We start from the raw sequence: 18,452 nt of genomic DNA on the forward strand, positions 1-18,452 counted from the left end.
CACTGCGACACCATGGTCTCAAATGATGATATGAGGCCAGAGACTCATTCTGAGGGGAGCCGCTTTTACCATGTAAAACTGTGTTGAAAACCACTCTTGCCTGGGCCAATATGGTGCTGTTATGATAACTGAAATTCCGTCACTCTTGAGCTTTGAACAGACCTTGATACAAGAGGTGTCAATGGAAAAAGATATAGCACCATCCTCTGTCAGCAAATGGGGAAGGTATCTTTTAGTAGTAGTAATAAAAGACTGGAAGATTCTTGTTTAGGTCGGAGGTGATGCAACTCACCTCCAGCATCCCACACTGGAGGAAGGGGTGAACCGAGCAGCCACTCCCCAATCCAGAAGACATTCAGAAGGATGCAACACAGATCAACTCAAGCTGACTGTGATCATGTGGTCTTTACTTGCTAGGTCTAGGATGAGGAGGAATAACTTGTGAGAAAATGCCCACTCCGGCCTCCCAAAGGCTTTCCCAATACACAGATTGCCCATTTGACTCAGGACCTCCTTTTGGAATACTAGGTCTCTGACCACCCTTAGCAGATACATGACTGACCTTATCAGAGTAACTGGTGAATGGCTACTGCTGGAGAGGCCAAATTCCCTTGGTGTAGAGTTCCACTGTGTGAGCTCCCTAGACTATACAGGAGATAGCCATGGCCACTACAAGTTACGGAGGTGGTTTTTGGAATTCCTCATTAAAAACTGTTCCTGGACAGTCACCACGTCAGACTTGCCCAGAGGGTCTCTGTTATTCAGGGGCAATGTAAAAAGTCCCTGTATTGCTTGTGCTTCCTCTGGTGTCTCAGCTCCAGAGAGGTTAAACTCAATGTGGAGATGTGCTACAGGTGTTGGCCAGGAGAGCCAGCATTTGCAACATGGGGTGAGTTGCTGCCTCCTGATTCTGACCATTGCACCCCATTAGACGGGTGATGCATCACACCTGACCCCTGGCAGGAAGGCTGGACATGAGCTGGGTAGCAGGGCTCGTACACATTCCAATGGTCAGTCTGCGGTGAGTTGAGGTTTTGGCTGAGTTACCGCAAACTCTGGTGACTCCCACACTCCGGTGGTGACACAAGCTGATTTGACACCCAGCTGAATGAGGTCCTCCATCACCAACCAAATGAAGGAAACACTTCACTGCCAGCCTGGCAGAGTGGCCCCAACTATTCCCAAGCATTTAATGACCATCCTTCCCTGAAGGCTAAACAAGGAACTAGCAGTGCGGCTCTCCTGTAACAAAACAGACATCAACAGGGCCTGAGAAATGCCCATAATATGCACACGAGCCTTAGAAAGACCCACAGCACATAGCCAGTCCCCCTTCTCTAGGGAAGGCAGCTCCCAGAGTGACCATCTTGAATTTTTCCTTGACCAAATAGGCAGCTCCCAGCCTCCTCAGTCAGGAAGGTCCTGACCAGCTACCGTGGCTGTACACACCCAGGATGCTTTCACAAACCCTTTAGTCCTTGGTGCTCACTGACAGGGAGCGTGGGACCATTCCATGACTGGTGTTAATGCAGAGTGCTCTGCTCAGTGGGGTACTGAGTTGATGCAAAAGCCAGCTTCCAAAGCAGATTCCTTAGCCTTCCTGGAAGAAGGAATCTGAGAGACGAGTTAAAGGTCCAAAAGTGCAGAGTGACAACTGTCTCCTTGGCACTCAACGATGACACTTCCACCTGCTCCCCAAACACGTTATCTCCAGTGGAGGGTAGGACCTGGGAGTTGTGCTCAGGGCTGTGGGAAGAGCTCTGACCATAGAGGTGCCACAGCCCAAAGGCAGGCAGCAGAATGCTGCATTCCAGGGTGAAGAGCACCAAGACAATGCCCTGAGCCTCACACACTGACAGGAAAGTACCATCAAGGCACTGAAGTGTTCAGAGAAAAACAGGGGCCGACTCGCTGACCAAAATGCTTCCAGCAAAAGCCCTCCCATGGCCATTGTTCCGGAGAGCCAGGCCTGACTGAATGGCAGGCACTCTACTGCCGTGCTTCAGAAAGTCTGGGGAGAAGAACTGAAGCAGCAATGGCAGAAGCATAGCTCCTTTGCTGACCAGCCAAGAAGAAATGTCTGGTGAGGTCCAAGGCAGCTGTTCAAGTTAGCAGGCGGCACGCAACCTGAGAGGGGAGGGTGATTGGCTGGCACGCAACCTGAGAGGGGAGGGTGACTGGCTGGCTGGCTCTCAACAGCACAACTGCCGCCTCAGTGATCAAAACTCTTTCGAAGCCTGGGGAGCTCTACCAATCTCATGCTAGGGAGCAGAGACCCAGGAGAGAGAATCCTGGCAGCTGGGTGGTATCTCTACAGAAGAGACTTTTCAGAGCCTGACTATATATCCTTTGTCTACATGGGCTGGAGCTGCAAAACATGGATCTGAATTTCAAACAGCCCAAAGTTTGTGTTTTGGTTTCACTTAGGAGAGTTGAAGGAATCATCCATAAAGTTCATATCCAAGTTCAGTTACTACTAACACCTGCCCCCTGCCAAAGGAAAGCGGCTTTCAGGTCTGGTGCTGTGGTGGGGGCCTCACTGTTGGTTGTTGGATGTTCTGCTTTCTGCGCTTTGAATATGCAGATTTAATTACATGAAATGTACTCTGTTAAAATGTACTCAGGCAACTTGAATTTGGGTAATGCAACTTCGTATGATGAGCATATATAATCCTAAATATTAAAATGGAGAAAACCTTTGTCTGTCACTTAATGTAACAAAGCTAGTGACTAGAAGCGGCAATTGTTAACATACTAGTCTTTCCTCCACAGAGATCTGGGTTCAAATTTCACTTAAAGATTGTTTAAGGATGCAAATAAGGAACAATGAATATTAAACTTGTGGTTTGTTTTTTTAAATGATGTATGAAGGCATCCTGAAAGGATGACCTCACAAGAGGAAAAATTACGGAATATTGAACTATAGGATTTTTAATCAGACAGTTTTAAAGTCTGGTTTTTGTTCATCCCAATTTAATGACTAACATTTTTGAGAATGGAAGACTTTGTTAAAGATTAAATGCCTAATAATATTCATCGTCTGAGACCCTGAGCAAGCCCTCCAGCAAAACCAGGGAGGTCCAGAGTAAACATTCCTGATATTTCTAAAATAAAAAACAAGTAGGAAAAAACCATTAAAACCACTCAATTTTCCAGCACTTTATGTACATCATAAAAAAGCAACAAAGGGTACAAAACCAGTTATTAAAAACCACACATTTGCAGGTCACTTTAAGTCATAAGTGAAACTAGGTTGGATGGTCTTTACCAGTTGTGTTTCACTGCATGGTTTTTGTAATATAGATAAATGTCCACTAAAAACTAGCTTGTCTCTGCTCAAGAGAGGCTCCAATAGTTGAGAGAGTGTAGGTCAGGATTGAGGTCCATTACCAGACACGCTGGGGTTATATTACAGCTTGTGCATGTATTACAGATGACTCTCGCTAGTGATAGCTATTAAATATCTATCTTCATGAGTACCAAAATACGCTCAAATGTTCAACACCACCACAGTAAACTAACGTCCAGCTTCTCAGGAAGCTCTCAAGGAAACAAGTTTCTAACATTTTAACCTCCCAAGACTGGCAAAGTTTGGTGTATTTATCTTCCCTTTCATTCTTAACGTACAAAAATAATTTCTAAGAAAAAAAGATAAGTTTACATTTGGGATGTTTGAAATTTAAAGCACAAAAAGAAACAAGGCAAAGGCATAAGAAAAGGCTTGCTCCTGAAAACTAAAGTAAATAAGTAATACATACACTAGGTGGCAGCAAAACGTTATCCTACAAATTAAATCCCTTCCACTTGGAAAGGGCAAATGTTTAATTACAAACAGGGAAAGCAAAATATTTCAACTAATAAAAAAAACCTAACATGAGTTGCTAAATAAAAGTAACATTTATATCAATGATTGCTTATATCATCCGCATCAGCATCCTAGTTAGTCAAACAAGACTCTGGTCTACAGTTTCCACAATATACACTACAACTGTTAAGTTACTAAATGTATGTGAGGTGGAGGGTAAGAAATGTTTGATCAAAAAAGGTGCTTAAAATGAAGTTTCTTTGCCCCCCCGCCCTCCCCTTGCATATGGGAATTTATTTTTCCTATAAATGCAGAAGTGATATACTGCTGCTTCAGCTCTGGAATAATAGAAGCTACAGGTTAAGACATGATTTTGCTCACAAAAAAAACTGGTCCTCTCCCTCACAAAAAATGTCCTATGTTTGTAAATATACAATCATATTATGTGCAAGTCAGAACTAAACCTTCTTTAGAACATGTTATAGCAAGAAAACCATATTTATAGTCAAACTCAGTAGAATTGATGCCAAATAGTCAAGCAGAAACATGAATTCAGGCTTGGTATTCTATACAGCAGGCTCTGTATTTAGGATCCATATCAGGTAGCAGAAGCAGCAGCCTTAGCTAGTAACAGATTAATATTACATCCTCAAAAAAGACATACTACATGATCAACAACCTTAAAAGATTCAGTTTAATATTGACGTAAAACACAGTAACTCCACATATTCAGCACTTTATTGGATACCATTTTCAAAATCTTTACCTGGTTCTGTTTGCAGGCTCTCTGATATTCGAAAACAGTGCATTTTGCTGAAATTGCGAGAAACTAAACGCACACAATTCGGAGGAAGAATCATATTTCTTAATCTTCCAAAAGTACATTCTGGTGGTACAATAATGTAGCAAGAAGCATGAGCCTATAAACAGAAACATCATTAAACACTTGTCAAACCTCAGACATTAAACTTGTAAAAAAAATTAACTCACTATAACAAAATAGGCAGTGGCCTTGCAAACCATGCTGGAACAAATTCATACTTACTGTAAATTGGTCCATCTCCTGTGAGATGAATGGAGTTGCATCGACTTATATCAGGTTTGATTTTAACTCACTATATTTTTATTAAAAAGAAAAGGAGTACTTGTGGCACCTTAGAGACTAACCAATTTATTTGAGCATGAGCTTTCGTGAGCTACAGCTCACCGATGAAGTGAGCTGTAGCTCACGAAAGCTCATGCTCAAATAAATTGGTTAGTCTCTAAGGTGCCACAAGTACTCCTTTTCTTTTTGCGAATACAGACTAACACGGCTGTTACTCTGAAACCTATATTTTTATTGACATAACAGTGAGAATTCTTAACATGTGACAACACTTTTTAAAATATTAAAACCATATTCTACTGAAATCTAAAGTTTTACATACATTGACGTAAAGGAACAATAGTAAGATTGTTCTGCATCTGAACCATAGATTTTGCATTCTAGTGGTATTCACAAGTGGGAAGATGATCAAAACATGGACAATTGTGTTATAAAAAATAAGTTATCCAGTAGGGAGTCGGGGCTGCGATTTCTTCCTGGGGTTTTAGTTGTTAAATTCAGGAATTGTCCTTTCTGAAGCTTATGTCATCAGCCCAGACCCTTGAGTAAATTTCTGCCTTGCATTTATTCTACAGACCATCTATTATCCTTGGAATCAGGTTATGGTAAATACATATGACAAACTGATGAACAAAGCCAATAAAAGAAGTTCGCAAAAAAAAATAAAAAAAATTTAAAGAAAAAATAGTGATGTGTAATTTCAGTTATTTGTTTTTAAAAGTATTTTTGAATATCTAAATAATTCAAATAAAATATACCTGAAACACTGAATAATTGTTTAGCCTTAAGATAGAGGTAAGTTTGCTATTGTAAGTTTTAAGACTGAGTGTGGTAATTCAAAAATACTTTTGTTTTTAATTATTAAATTTATTTTTCATTTCCTATCCCCTAATGCTTTGTGTGTTATTTCTAGGCACTGTTTCTGCATTTCACCCTCTTGGTGACTAATGATGTATTCAGTGACCCCTATCTACACAGTAGGCTCTATATCAGTTTTAAGTCTATAACAAGTTTTGGCTTTCTTCTGAATAAGAGAGAGCATATAAAGGTAGGATACTTTTATGTTGTATGGGAATAAAACATTAGCAGTACAAAAGGATGACCACAAAATCAAATACACGTTCAGAAATGTTGGGAACAATCTCCAGGGTTCAAAAACATTCCATGCTGAAAGGGAACACCAGCAGGTTAGGAGGAGGGATTCTATGTAATCAGCATAAATTTTTGTTTCTTTTGTGACAAAGTTCCTACTCTACCTTGGGTCTTGCGCTTATTAGCGGATTTGCTCGCCTTGGAGCTTCACGGCAGCCCTCAGCTTGGCCTTTTTTCTGAACCCACAGTCCAGGTTGACTCCTCCTGTGTCTGACCAGGAGTTGGGAGGATTTGGGGGGAACACGGGCCTACCCTCTACTCCGGGTTCCAGCCCAGGGCCCTGTGGAATGCAGCTGTCTAGAGTGCCTCCTGGAACAGCTGTGCAACAGCTGTGCAACAGCTACAACTCCCTGGGCTACTTCCCCATGGCCTCCTCCCAACACCTGCTTTATCCTCACCATAGGAACTTCCTCCTGGTGTCTGATAATGCTTGTGCACCTCAGTCCTCTAACAGTCCGTGTTCTCACTCTCAGCTCCTAGTGCCTCTTGCTCCCAGCTCCTCACATTCACACCACAAACTGAAGTGAGCTCCTTTTTAAAACCCAGGTGCCCTGATTAGCCTGCCTTAATTGATTCTAGCAGCTTCTTGATTGGCTGCAGGTGTTCTAATCAGCCTGTCTTAATTATCTCCAGAAGGTTCCTGATTGTTCTGGAACCTTCCCTGTTACCTTACCCAGGGAAAAGGGACCTACTCAGCCTGGGGCTAATATATCTGCCTTCTATTACACTCCTATAGCCATCTAGCCCGACCCTCTCACACTTTTTACAATTCACATCAATAATACAAGCACTAACTGGTAATATACCGAATGTGTGAGAACCACAAGACAAGAAATGGAATAGCAGCCGTGTACTGAACGAAGAAGCATCAGTTAACTATGCAGTGTTAGTACCCCCAAAGAATCCTGTTAAGACACAGCATTAAGAATTCCTTAATTTTATCCACTTATTTTAAAATTCCTCCACTTTGGAGACTAAAGGAAACAAATCCCAAACTTACTTTCGCTCTGATTTATTGAGTGTCATCTAACAAATGACTGACTTACGAGGAGAGGCTGAGGGAACTGGGATTGTTTAGTCTACAGAAGAGAAGAATGAGGGGAGATTTGATAACTGCTTTTAACTACCTGAAAGGTGGTTCCAAAGAGGATGGATCTGGACTATTCTCAGTGGTAGCGGATGACAGGACAAGGAGTAATGGTCTCAAGTTGCAGTGGAGGAGATTTAGGTTGGATATTAGGAAAAACTTTTTCACTAGGAGGGTGGTGAAAGACTGGAATGGGTTACCTAGGGAGGTGGTGGAATCTCCTTCCTTATAAGTTTTTAAGGTCAGGCTTGACAAAGCCCTGGCTGGGATGATTTAACTGGGGATCGGTCCTGCTTTGAGCAGGGGGTTGGACTAGATGACCTCCTGGAGGTCCCTTCCAACCCTGATATTCTATGACTTATTCATGGCCAGTTTTAAATATATAAAATTAACAAAGCTTTTATTTCCACAGTATGCCCAATGACGCTTACATACCAGAATGCCACACCACTCACACCTCAAGCCAGACAGCACCTCTGAAGAACCACAGGTTTTCTTGCAGACCTCACAACGAGCACTGGACGAGAGATTTCCCTCCCTCCAATGATGATGATATGTATCCTGAGAAAATGGATCAATCGACTGTATTATGGTAAACACAACCAGGTCCCTACATTATTAATTTAAAATTAACCCTAAAGGCTTCAGGAAAAACATCACAGAACGTTGCACATATTTAATGTAATTAATATATACAATATTTAAGTATTTTCCTATTGAAATATGGAGTAAGCAAGTTTGCAGCAGGCCATTAAAATCCCACAGAAAATCAAGGAAAAAGAAGTCTCACTGGCCCGTTTTCCTGAGCATTGTAATGTTTAGCTCTGTAATAAATGCATCAACATAAGGAACAATATTTGGCACTTACATAGCACTTTCCATCTTCACTGCCCATTACAAATCTTAGTTTTCAAAATATTCAGAGAGATTAGAATTAGCATTTTACGGATTAAGATATTGAGCAGCAAACGTTAAACATTTTGCCTGAGACATAAGCAGCAGCCAGCCTGAGGAATGGGTTTAGAGATCTCAGAAATGTGTGGCTTCTATAATAACTCTCTGTGTCCTTGGAGTGTGTCACGTTGCTCAAAAGCTCAAATGCAGAAAAACCACAGGAAAACGATAAAAGACAAAAACCTCACATCACTTGTGGGTAAACACTTTTCACAATTCACTTTATCACTCTGTGTCTGCCCTATCAGTCCTCATCCTCAAAGGAAACCTGCACAATCCTTTCAAAAGACGAGCCGGGAAGCTTAAATTCATAACTTTGCTGAACACTCAATATCATGGATTGAACAGAGACAGTGTAGTTATGACTTATTACAACAATCTGTAACCCACTAACAGTCCGCCCCCATCTTCCTTTCCTCCCCTGACTGCAGGGATGTTAACAGGCCGTTTCCCCTGGAGTGGTCCCTTGAAATATTTTTGTTAATAAATTTGTTAGTCTCTAAGGTGTAACAAGTACTCCTTGTTCTTTTTGAAATATGTGATCACTACTTACGCTAAACAATCTGTTCCACCTTGTATTTAGCTGTGACACTCGTGAGTACATTTCCCAGACCGGAAGAAGAGCTCTGTGTAAGCTCGAAAGCTTGTCTCTCTCACCAACAGATGTTGGTCCAATAAAGATATCACCTCACTCACCTTGTCTCTAATATCTTGAGGCCAACATGGCTACAACACTGCATACAGAAATATTAATTTTTATTTCATGTTCTACAAACAGTCCACAATGTATTATTCTTACACTAAAGTTATACACAGCAAATTACTTTGCATTTGATCTTTGGCACCTATAGCTACTACAATAACGTGCCCTTTCAAAATGCTTGGTCAGTCTTTAGTACGAGAGATAGAAGGCCAAAAATTTTAAAGAGTGGTGCTAAAAGCTACGGTACAACTAACACCACATTTAGGCCTGAATTTCAGAAGTGCTCAGCGTTCAGCAGTAACTCTCTACTTCCATGGAAGCTGCTGGTTGCTCGGCACTTCTGAAAATCAGGCCTCAATATCCACTTAACTACCAGAATTTTCAGCAGCCATCTTTTAAAGTTTTGGCCATGAAATCTGAGGTACAACAGGGAGAAGTGCAACAGCTATACAATCATTTTCCCCCTTCACAAAGAGGACACTACAATTTAGAAATGATGCATCAGTATGAAGGGCACATTGTATTTTGATGGTAATTCTATTCGTTCTGCCAACAGGCTTGTACTGTTTAGCATTACAGTTTCTCTAAAAAAGGTTCACATCATAAGAAGCAAAAAAAAAAAAAAATACTCCGGAGAGAAGAGGGAATTTCCATTTCCCCATCACCAGAGCGGTCTTTTGTTTTTTAAATAAAGACCGAGATTTTCTGAACGCTCCTGGATATGTTCAACTTGAGCTCCACTGAGCATGTCTAAAATTCAGCAGCAACAACCTGCTCTCCATTGGACAAATGTCAGTAACACATTAGAAAACAAAAAGTAACATCAGTTCACAATAAAATCCAATAATATACAGGATGTATTTTTCTGTTCCTTATAGATAAGGAACATATCTACCAAACCCATGTCACTCACACAGTAAACCACACAACAGAAACTGGAGGAGGATGTTATTGCGGGAGGGAGGGGAATCAGGTTTGTTTTACATTGAAAGTAACTGATTGTACTTCATGCTCTGTTCTAGCCACACAAGTTAACACTCACATGATCCTGATGCCCATCTTGATGGCACTGACGACAATCGCTACAAGCAAATGGGACACAATCCGTATGCACGTGTAGTTCACACACTGAAAGTAAAAAAATTAAACAGGAAATGTCTAACACCCAGGTTTGTTTTACTTTTCCTATCTCCCCACATAGCATTTCTTATGCCTTTTACTGTTCAGCAAATACAAGACATTTATCTGTATTATGGTGTGTGTTATTCAATTTACTTTGCATTTAATTGATGCCACTATTATTTAACTGAAAAAGCAAGTATGTAGGAAGGCAAAACTAATTTTGCGCTTAAGTGATTTAATTATTTCTTCTAATAAAGTAAGATAAGAACAATTGGCTGGCTTATTATAAGGATGTCTATAGTCTGATTCAAAGAAACCAGTCCTCTTCCCTACCATAATCACCTCTCTCACCTTAAACTGGAAATTTTGCTTTAACAAAATGAGAAAGAGTTCAGGAGATCCCCATTAATAGGAAGGGCAACTTTCCCTATTTTCTATTGCTGAAAAATAACAAAGTCCTAAACACAGAAGAGTGATAGCCAGCCAAGACACACCCCAAACAAAAATTACACAGGGACAAATGGCCATGAACCTATTTGGAAGAAGAAGAAAAAGAAAAGAAAATTAGCTACAATCTAAGTTGTAAATAGAACTGTTCTTTAAAAGTGACTGTTCTGGGCGGACAGCAACATTTGTCTCTTCAAATAAATCAAGAACATGAATCTCAGGATTCCACCAAGCCTGCAAACCACCTCTTTCTGTAGCATTCAAGGAATCCATTGTTCCAACCACCTCACACAACTCTGACGAGTATTCCAGATCTGACACAGGAGGTCAGCCCCGCTGACAGCCATTAACAATGACAGTCATGCTTTTACGAGAATCATCAAGTTACCCATTCTGTAAGCTTAATTTTAAAAGTGCTCTATAAGTTGTAAGAAATAAAGTCAATAAGCACATTCTAGCTAATTATAGCCCTACACACTGCTGTGGATGTAATTCTCCATTGCACATAAGCAAAGACTGTCTTTGTTTAAATCTACGGGAGAAGCAATATTGTTTTTCTTTCCTGAAAAGAATCCTTCTGAAAACTGCTATAACAAGGTAGTAAGTATGAGATCCCTAAATAGATTAAATACTTCTTAACTTGACTACAAATCTACCCCAAAAATTACCTGGTAAAAAAAGATATTGTGCAGTTCCAGGGTTGTTATTTGTCAACTATTTTTAAAAAAAAATACACATTTGATAAGGAAAATGTTGACAGTTTTGTAAATTCAACCTGGGCTTAGAGACAAGCTGAGTTCTTTCCAGCCACACATCCAGTAATAAAGTTTCTGCAAACCAAATAATGATTTCAGCGAGGTTACACAAGAGTAGCTGATTGGAGCGTAGCAACAATTCTGCTGTTGGTACACTTGGTAGAGTACAATCTGCAGCTCACGCAGCAAAGCTATGTTGGCTCTGCAGTACTAATAGGAGTAAAAGCTGGAACGCGCATTGCAGTTTGGATATGGATATTGGATATACCTCCAAATACCGAAAAGAATGAATTCGTTGAGTAGGATGGGGACAGTTTAGAGACAGCCACTTTCCTAAAAGAAACGGTCTTTAAAAAGCAAGATGTGCTAAATGTGTCAACTTCAGCCCAGGAGCTTAGGGTCAGAACTGAGCAGTCTTTATGGGCTCTTTCATAAAGCATACTTTGATTGTTTAGTTTACAACTGAAGGACAGTATCTGCAGAAAGGTAGAGGAACTGGTCTATCAAATACAAAGTCATCAAATCAAAACTCATCTCAAGCTCTAAGTGCCCCTCTGTCAACATTTCCATTTCTTTGAACTAGTCAATATGAAGACCATCAAAAGAGAACACAAGTTTTATCACCCAATTAAAAAGAGTATTTAAAACTAACTTTATAAAGCTTTTTTCTGATCCCTGATGCTGCTTACAAGGGTCTTCAGAATGGGCCCAAGACTATCCAACATAACTCCAGGTTCATCCCTATTGCCTCCATGCATGCTCAAACCTATTGTCTCTTCAGTTTCAGCTCTCCTGCCATGCATACAGGGGAACACTAGAGCAGGGATAAAATTTTCAGCAGTGCCTTACCAACTGCCAATGACTTCCATTTTTGAAATGGACATGTCATTCATGAACGGCACAGCCATGCAGGAGTTAGGCAGGTTGCCCCAAACAAGTGCCAATGAAGCCTTCAGACCAACATGTATTATGTTACTGATTACGTTATGATTATAATTATGTTATGATTACTGGTTCTGTGGATGAAGGGAAAGCAGTGGATGTATTGTTTCTTGACTTTAGCAAAGCTTTTGACACGGTCTCCCATAGTATTCTTGTCAGCAAGTTAAGGAAGTATGGGCTGGATGAATGCACTATAAGGTGGGTAGAAAGCTGGCTAAATTGTCGGGCTCAACGGGTAGTGATCAATGGCTCCATGTCTAGTTGGCAGCCGGTATCAAGTGGAGTGCCCCAAGGGTCGGTCCTGGGGCCGGTTTTATTCAATATCTTCATAAATGATCTGGAGGATGGTGTGGATTGCACTCTCAGCAAATTTGAGGATGATACTAAACTGGGAGGAGTGGTAGATACGCTGGAGGGGAGGGATAGGATACAGAAGGACCTAGACCAATTGGAAGATTGGGCCAAAAGGAATCTGATGAGGTTCAATAAGGATAAGTGCAGGGTCCTGCACTTAGGACGGAAGAACCCAATGCACAGCTACAGACTAGGGACCGAATGGCTAGGCAGCAGTTCTGCAGAAAAGGACCTAGGGGTGACAGTGGACGAGAAGCTGGATATGAGTCAGCAGTGTGCCCTTGTTGCCAAGAAGGCCAATGGCATTTTGGGATGTATAAGTAGGGGCATAGCAAGCAGATCGAGGGACGTGATCGTTCCCCTCTATTCGACATTGGTGAGGCCTCATCTGGAGTACTGTGTCCAGTTTTGGGCCCCACACTTCAAGAAGGATGTGGATAAATTGGAGAGAGTCCAGCGAAGGGCAACAAAAATGATTAGGGGACTGGAACACATGAGTTATGAGGAGAGGCTGAGGGAGCTGGGATTGTTTAGCCTGCAGAAGAGAAGAATGAGGGGGGATTTGATAGCTGCTTTCAACTACCTGAAAGGGGGTTCAAAGAGGATGGCTCTAGACTGTTCTCAATGGTAGCAGATGACAGAATGAGGAGTAATGGTCTCAAGTTGCAGTGGGGGAGGTTTAGATTGGATATTAGGAAAAACTTTTTCACTAAGAGGGTGGTGAAACACTGGAATGCGTTACCTAGGGAGGTGGTAGAATCTCCTTCCTTAGAGGTTTTTAAGGTCAGGCTTGACAAAGCCCTGGCTGGGATGATTTAACTGGGAATTGGTCCTGCTTCGAGCAGGGGGTTGGACTAGATGACCTTCTGGGGTCCCTTCCAACCCTGATATTCTATGATTCTATGTTTACGGCACTTTTTACAGAAAAGCTACTTTGGAACATTTTTAGAGTACAATTATTTTTACTGATACTATTTTCATGTCCCTTTAGGTGCCCTAACTACCATCAACAGACAGTGACAGAGAAGTGAGAATATGTTAAAAGCAGTCTAAAATAGCTTTTCTGTCAAAATTGTTGGTATTTATTTAAGTCCCAGTATTTCAAAAGCCTTCAGGGATAGGTGTTTGTGCTACACACTAACAGAAAGCTCAGAATCACATTTCTCCAAGGGGAGGAGGCTTGCTTTTGGGCCTGTCACTGACCCGCAGCAGCATCAACAATAATTCAAGGACCAGAGTAAAATCAGGGGATGGAATCCACATTTGGTGAAGAGACTTATGTCTGCATGTATTTTTGTTCCTTGTTTTTAAGGTAACTGTTTGAAGGTGCTTGGTAGTTTGCAATGTTGGTTCAGACACAAAGATTATTGGACAGAACACAAATGAAGCAGTCCAGAGAACAAATTAAGTAGAGTTTATCTCATGAATGCAAAAAGAAAGGAATTTATGTCAGGGTTATCATTAGCATATATTATATATCTTTAGATATACACATATATCTATTTTTATGTGACACACATGACTGTGCATATACACATTTTAAATTACCTTCACATCGAAAAGCAAGGGACTCTAACTGCTTTCTGCATACGGTGCAAAACTTTTTTTTGTAATGTCCCGGAGGTCCAAAACAATGTGCAACTGGAACCTGTCAATGAAAATATACAGGGTAAATCTTTAACAATCACTGTCAATGACTATTAAGAAGAATTCTAAATCATTGAAAGTTCCTTTATATACTATATGCTGCAATACATGACTTTATACTATGTGCACACACAGAAGTGAGGAGAAACACAAATTGAAAACAAATACACTAGTTTTATTATAAACACCCAGGCATCTCGAAATTTAAAAAGTGAAACAAGAAAAGGGTGGCACTCATGATGTTTTATTATTGAAATAGCACCCGAAGGCTCCAATTATTATCAGGGTCCCACACAGAGACATGGTCCTTGCCCTTAAGAGTATTTGAACAGACAAGACGAACACAAACAATATACAAGAAAAATGCCAAAAGATGCATATATATCCAGTGAATAATCATTTTTAAAATTAAAGATTTTCTTCCACCCCACTATGCTCCATGTCTTTTGGCCCATCTCAGTCCCATTGCCAAAGAAGGCCATGTCTACACTACGAAAGTACTCCAATTTTACAGAAGTTGATTTTTGGGAACAGATTGTATAAAGTCGAGTGCATGCGCCCACACTAAGCACAGTAATTCAACGGTGTGCATCCACAGTACTGTGGCAAGTGTCAACGTTCTGAGCAGTGCACTGGGGGTAGCTATCCCACAGTTCCCGGAGTCCCCGCTGCTCATTGGAATTCTGGGCTGATCTCCCAATGCCTGATGGGGCCAAAAGTTTGTCACAGGTGGTTCTGGGTAAATGTCGTCAGTCAACCCTCCCTCCCTCCGTGAAAGCACAGCAGACAATCGTTTCGCGCCCTTTTCCCTGGATTGCCCAAGCAGACGCCATAGCACAGTAAGCATGGAGCCCGTTCAGCTCACTGCAGCAGTTATGACCATTGTAAACACCCCGTGCATTATCGTGCAGTTTATGCAGAACCAGCACCTGAAAAACCAGGCGAGGAGGCGACGGAAGCACGGTGATGAGGACATGAACACAGATTTCTCTAAAACCACGGTCCCCAGCAATTTGGAGATCATGGTACTACTGGGACAGGCTCATGCTGTGGAATGCCGATTCTGGGCCCGGGAAACAAGCACAGAGTGGTGGGACCGCATAGTGTTTCAGGTTTGGGATGATTCCCAGTGGGTTCGAAACTTTCACATGCGTAAGGGCACTTTCATGGAACTTTGTGACTTGCTTTCCCCTGCCCTGAAGCGCAAGAATACCAAGATGAGACCAGCCCCCACAGTTCACAAGCGAGTGGCAATAGCCCTGTGGAAGCTTGCAACGCCAGACAGCTACCAGTCAGTCGGTAATCAATTTGGAGTGGGCATATCTACTGTGGGGGTTGCTGTGATGCAAGTAGCCAATGCAATCATTGAGCTGCTGCTACCAAAGGTAGTGACTCTGGGAAATGTGCAGGTCATACTAGATGGCTTTGCTGCAATGGGATTCCCTAACTATGGTGGGTCTATAGACGAAACCCATATCCCTACCTTGGGACCGGACCACCAGCGCAGCCAGTACATAAACAACAAGGGATACTTTTCAGTGGTGCTGCAAGCACTGGTGGATCACAAGGGACGTTTCACCAACTTCAACGTGGGATGGACAGGAAAGGTTCACGACGCTCGCGTCTTCAGGAACTCTGGTCTGTTTAAATGGCTGCAGGAAGGGATTTACTTCCAAGACCAGAAAATAACCGTTGGGGATGTTGAAATGCCTATAGTTATCCTTGGGGACCCAGCCTACTGCTTAATGCCCTGGCTCATGAAGCCGTATACAGGCACCCTGGACAGTAGTTAGGAACTGTTCAACTATAGGCTGAGCAAGTGCAGAATGGTGGTAGAGTGTGCATTTGGAAGTTTAAAAGGTCGCTGGCGCAGTTTACTGGCTCGCTCAGACCTCAGCAAAACCAATATTCCCATTGTTATTGCTGCTTGCTGTGTGCTCCACAATCTCTGAGAGAGTAAAGGGGAGACATTTATGGCGGGGTGGGAGATAGATGCAAATCGCCTGGCTGCTGAATACGCGCAGCCAGACACCAGGGCGGTTAGAAGAGCACAGCAGGAAGTGCTGCGCATCAGAGAAGCTTTGAAAACCAGTTTCATGACTGGTCAGGGTACTGTATGACACTTCTGTTTGTTTCTCCTTGATCAAAACCCACCCCCCCTTTGTTGTCTCTAAATTCCCTGTAAGCCACCCACTCTCCCCATTTCGATCAAAGCTTGCTTGCAAAGGAAATAAAGTCACTATCGTTTAAAAAACATGTATTCTTTATTAATTGATTATAAAAATAGGGAGATAACTCACAAGGTAGCCCGGGTAGGGTGTGGGAGGAGGGAAGGAAAAGGCCACTTTAAAACTTCTTGAATGACAGCCTTCTGTTGTTTGGGCTGTCCACTGGGGTGGAGTGGTTGTGTGCCCGGAGCCTTCTCCCCCCTCCCCCCGGTGTTCTTGGGCATCTGGGTGAGGAGGCTATTGAACCTGGGGAGGAGAGAGTGCGGTTAAACAGGGGTTGCAGCAGCAGTCTGTGATCCTGCTGCCGTTCATGAACCTCCACCAGACGCCAGAGCATGTCTGTTTGATCCCGCAGTAGCCACAGCGTTGCCTCATGCCTCCTCCGATCTTCCTGCCACCACCTCTCCTCACGTTCATCAGCCACTTTCCTGTACTCTGCTACTGTGTCCCTTCACACATTCTGCTGAGCTCTGTCAGTGCCGGACGACTGTATGAGCTCAGAGAACTTTTCATCACGTGTACGTTTTTTTCGCCACCTTATCTGAGATAGCCTTTGGGAGGAAGGAGGGAGGCTTGAAACATTTGCAGCTGTTGGAGGAAAAAAAGGGAGTGAAGTATTTTAAAAGACACATTTTACAGAACAATGGCTATACTCTTTCATGGTGAACAACACTATTCACATTACATAGCACATGTGATTTTGGTACACGGTCACATTTTGCATCTTATATTGAGTGCCTGTGGCTTTGGTGTTAGAGATCACAAACGCAGTGCCAGGCAACAGAATTCGGCTTGCAGGCAGCCATGGTAAGCCATAGTCTTTCGGCTTCTGCAACCTTCATAACAGCAGCGCCCTCCTCTCCCATACCAAGCAAAGCACGTTGAGTTGGCCATTTAGTGCTGCAGTTTTCCTATTAACATGCAGCAGCAGAAACCAAACTAACCCCTCCCTCAATTCTCTGGGATGATCGCTTTACCCCTCCCCCCACCGCATGGCTGGTATCAGGGAAGATGCCTGCTAGCCAAATGCGAACAGCTCAGCACCAGTGGGCCCCCCCCGCACACACACACGCACACACACACACACACACACAACATGGTTAACTGCAGGGAGGATTTCTTTTCAGCCACAGGCAAACAGCCCAGTAGGAACAGGCACCTCTGAATGTCTCCTTAATTAAATTCCCCTATTTTAACAAGGTTACCATGAAAGATATCACTCTTCTGAGGATAACAGAGAGATAAAGAATGGATGTTGCTTGAATGCCAGCAAACATCAGGACCAAACACTGCCAGGCTTTGTCATGCAATGATACCAGATTACTTGCTACTAGCATGGCGTGGTAAAGTGTCCTACCATGGAGAAACAGAATAAGGCTGCTCTCCCCAGAAACCTTCTGCAAAGGCTTTTAGAGTACCTCCAGGAGAGCTTCATGGAGATGTCCCTGGCAGAGTTCCGCTCCATCCCCAGACACATTAGCAGACTTTTCCAGTAGCTGTACTGGCCACGAATCCATCCCAAGTCCTCAGGGCTACTTAATCATTAAAAAATACTTGCTTTTATAACATGTATTATATTTTAAAAGGTACACTCACCAGAGGTCCCTTCTCCGGCTTCGTTGGGTTGGGAGGGTATTTCAGTCAGGGTGATAAAAAAGATCCTGGCTGTCGGGGAGAACAATGCGCTGTGTGCTCTCCTCAAGCTTCTCCTCCTCATCTTCCCCGTCCGCAAAATCCTCAGGCATGGTGGAGAGTACCCCATCATTGGAGTCCACGGACAGGGGTAGTGGTGGCGGCCCCCCCTAGAATTGTATGCAGCTCAGCGTAGAAGCGGCATGTCTGGGGCTCTGTCCTGGAGCATCCGTTTGATTCTTTGGTTTTCTGGTACGCTTGTCTGAGCTCCTTAAGTTTCACGCGGCACTGTGTTGCGTCCCTGCTGTAGCCTCTGTCCCTCATGGCCTCAGAGATTTTTTTGAAATGTTTTGGCATTTCGTCTTTTGGAACATAGTTCTGATAGCACGGATTCTTCTCCCCATACAGCGATCAGAACCAGTACCTCCCATTCGGTCCATGCTGGAGCTCTTTTTCGATTCTAGGACTGCATGGTCACCTGTGCTGATGAGCTCTGCATGGTCACCTGTGCTGATGAGC

The 18,452-nt window shown here is 42.7% G+C and overlaps 1 protein-coding gene across 1 annotated transcript in view; it reads right to left on the minus strand.

The window, feature by feature from the left end:
• The window catches only part of DGKQ (diacylglycerol kinase theta), a 176,487-nt gene that overhangs the window by 76,013 nt on the left and 82,022 nt on the right, over positions 1 to 18,452 (minus strand). Inside the window, exons 3-6 of the mRNA XM_084627882.1 lie at positions 13,975 to 14,074; positions 9,849 to 9,934; positions 7,585 to 7,710; positions 4,572 to 4,725 (exon numbers count right to left, since the gene is read on the minus strand). Coding sequence (XP_084484008.1) covers positions 4,572 to 4,725; positions 7,585 to 7,710; positions 9,849 to 9,934; positions 13,975 to 14,074 — 466 coding nt within the window. The remainder of the gene's footprint in view (positions 1 to 4,571; positions 4,726 to 7,584; positions 7,711 to 9,848; positions 9,935 to 13,974; positions 14,075 to 18,452) is intronic.

Source organism: Lepidochelys olivacea (assembly GCF_965140295.1).
Source record: "Lepidochelys olivacea isolate rLepOli2 genome assembly, chromosome: 5".
Taxonomy (NCBI): domain Eukaryota; kingdom Metazoa; phylum Chordata; order Testudines; family Cheloniidae; genus Lepidochelys; species Lepidochelys olivacea.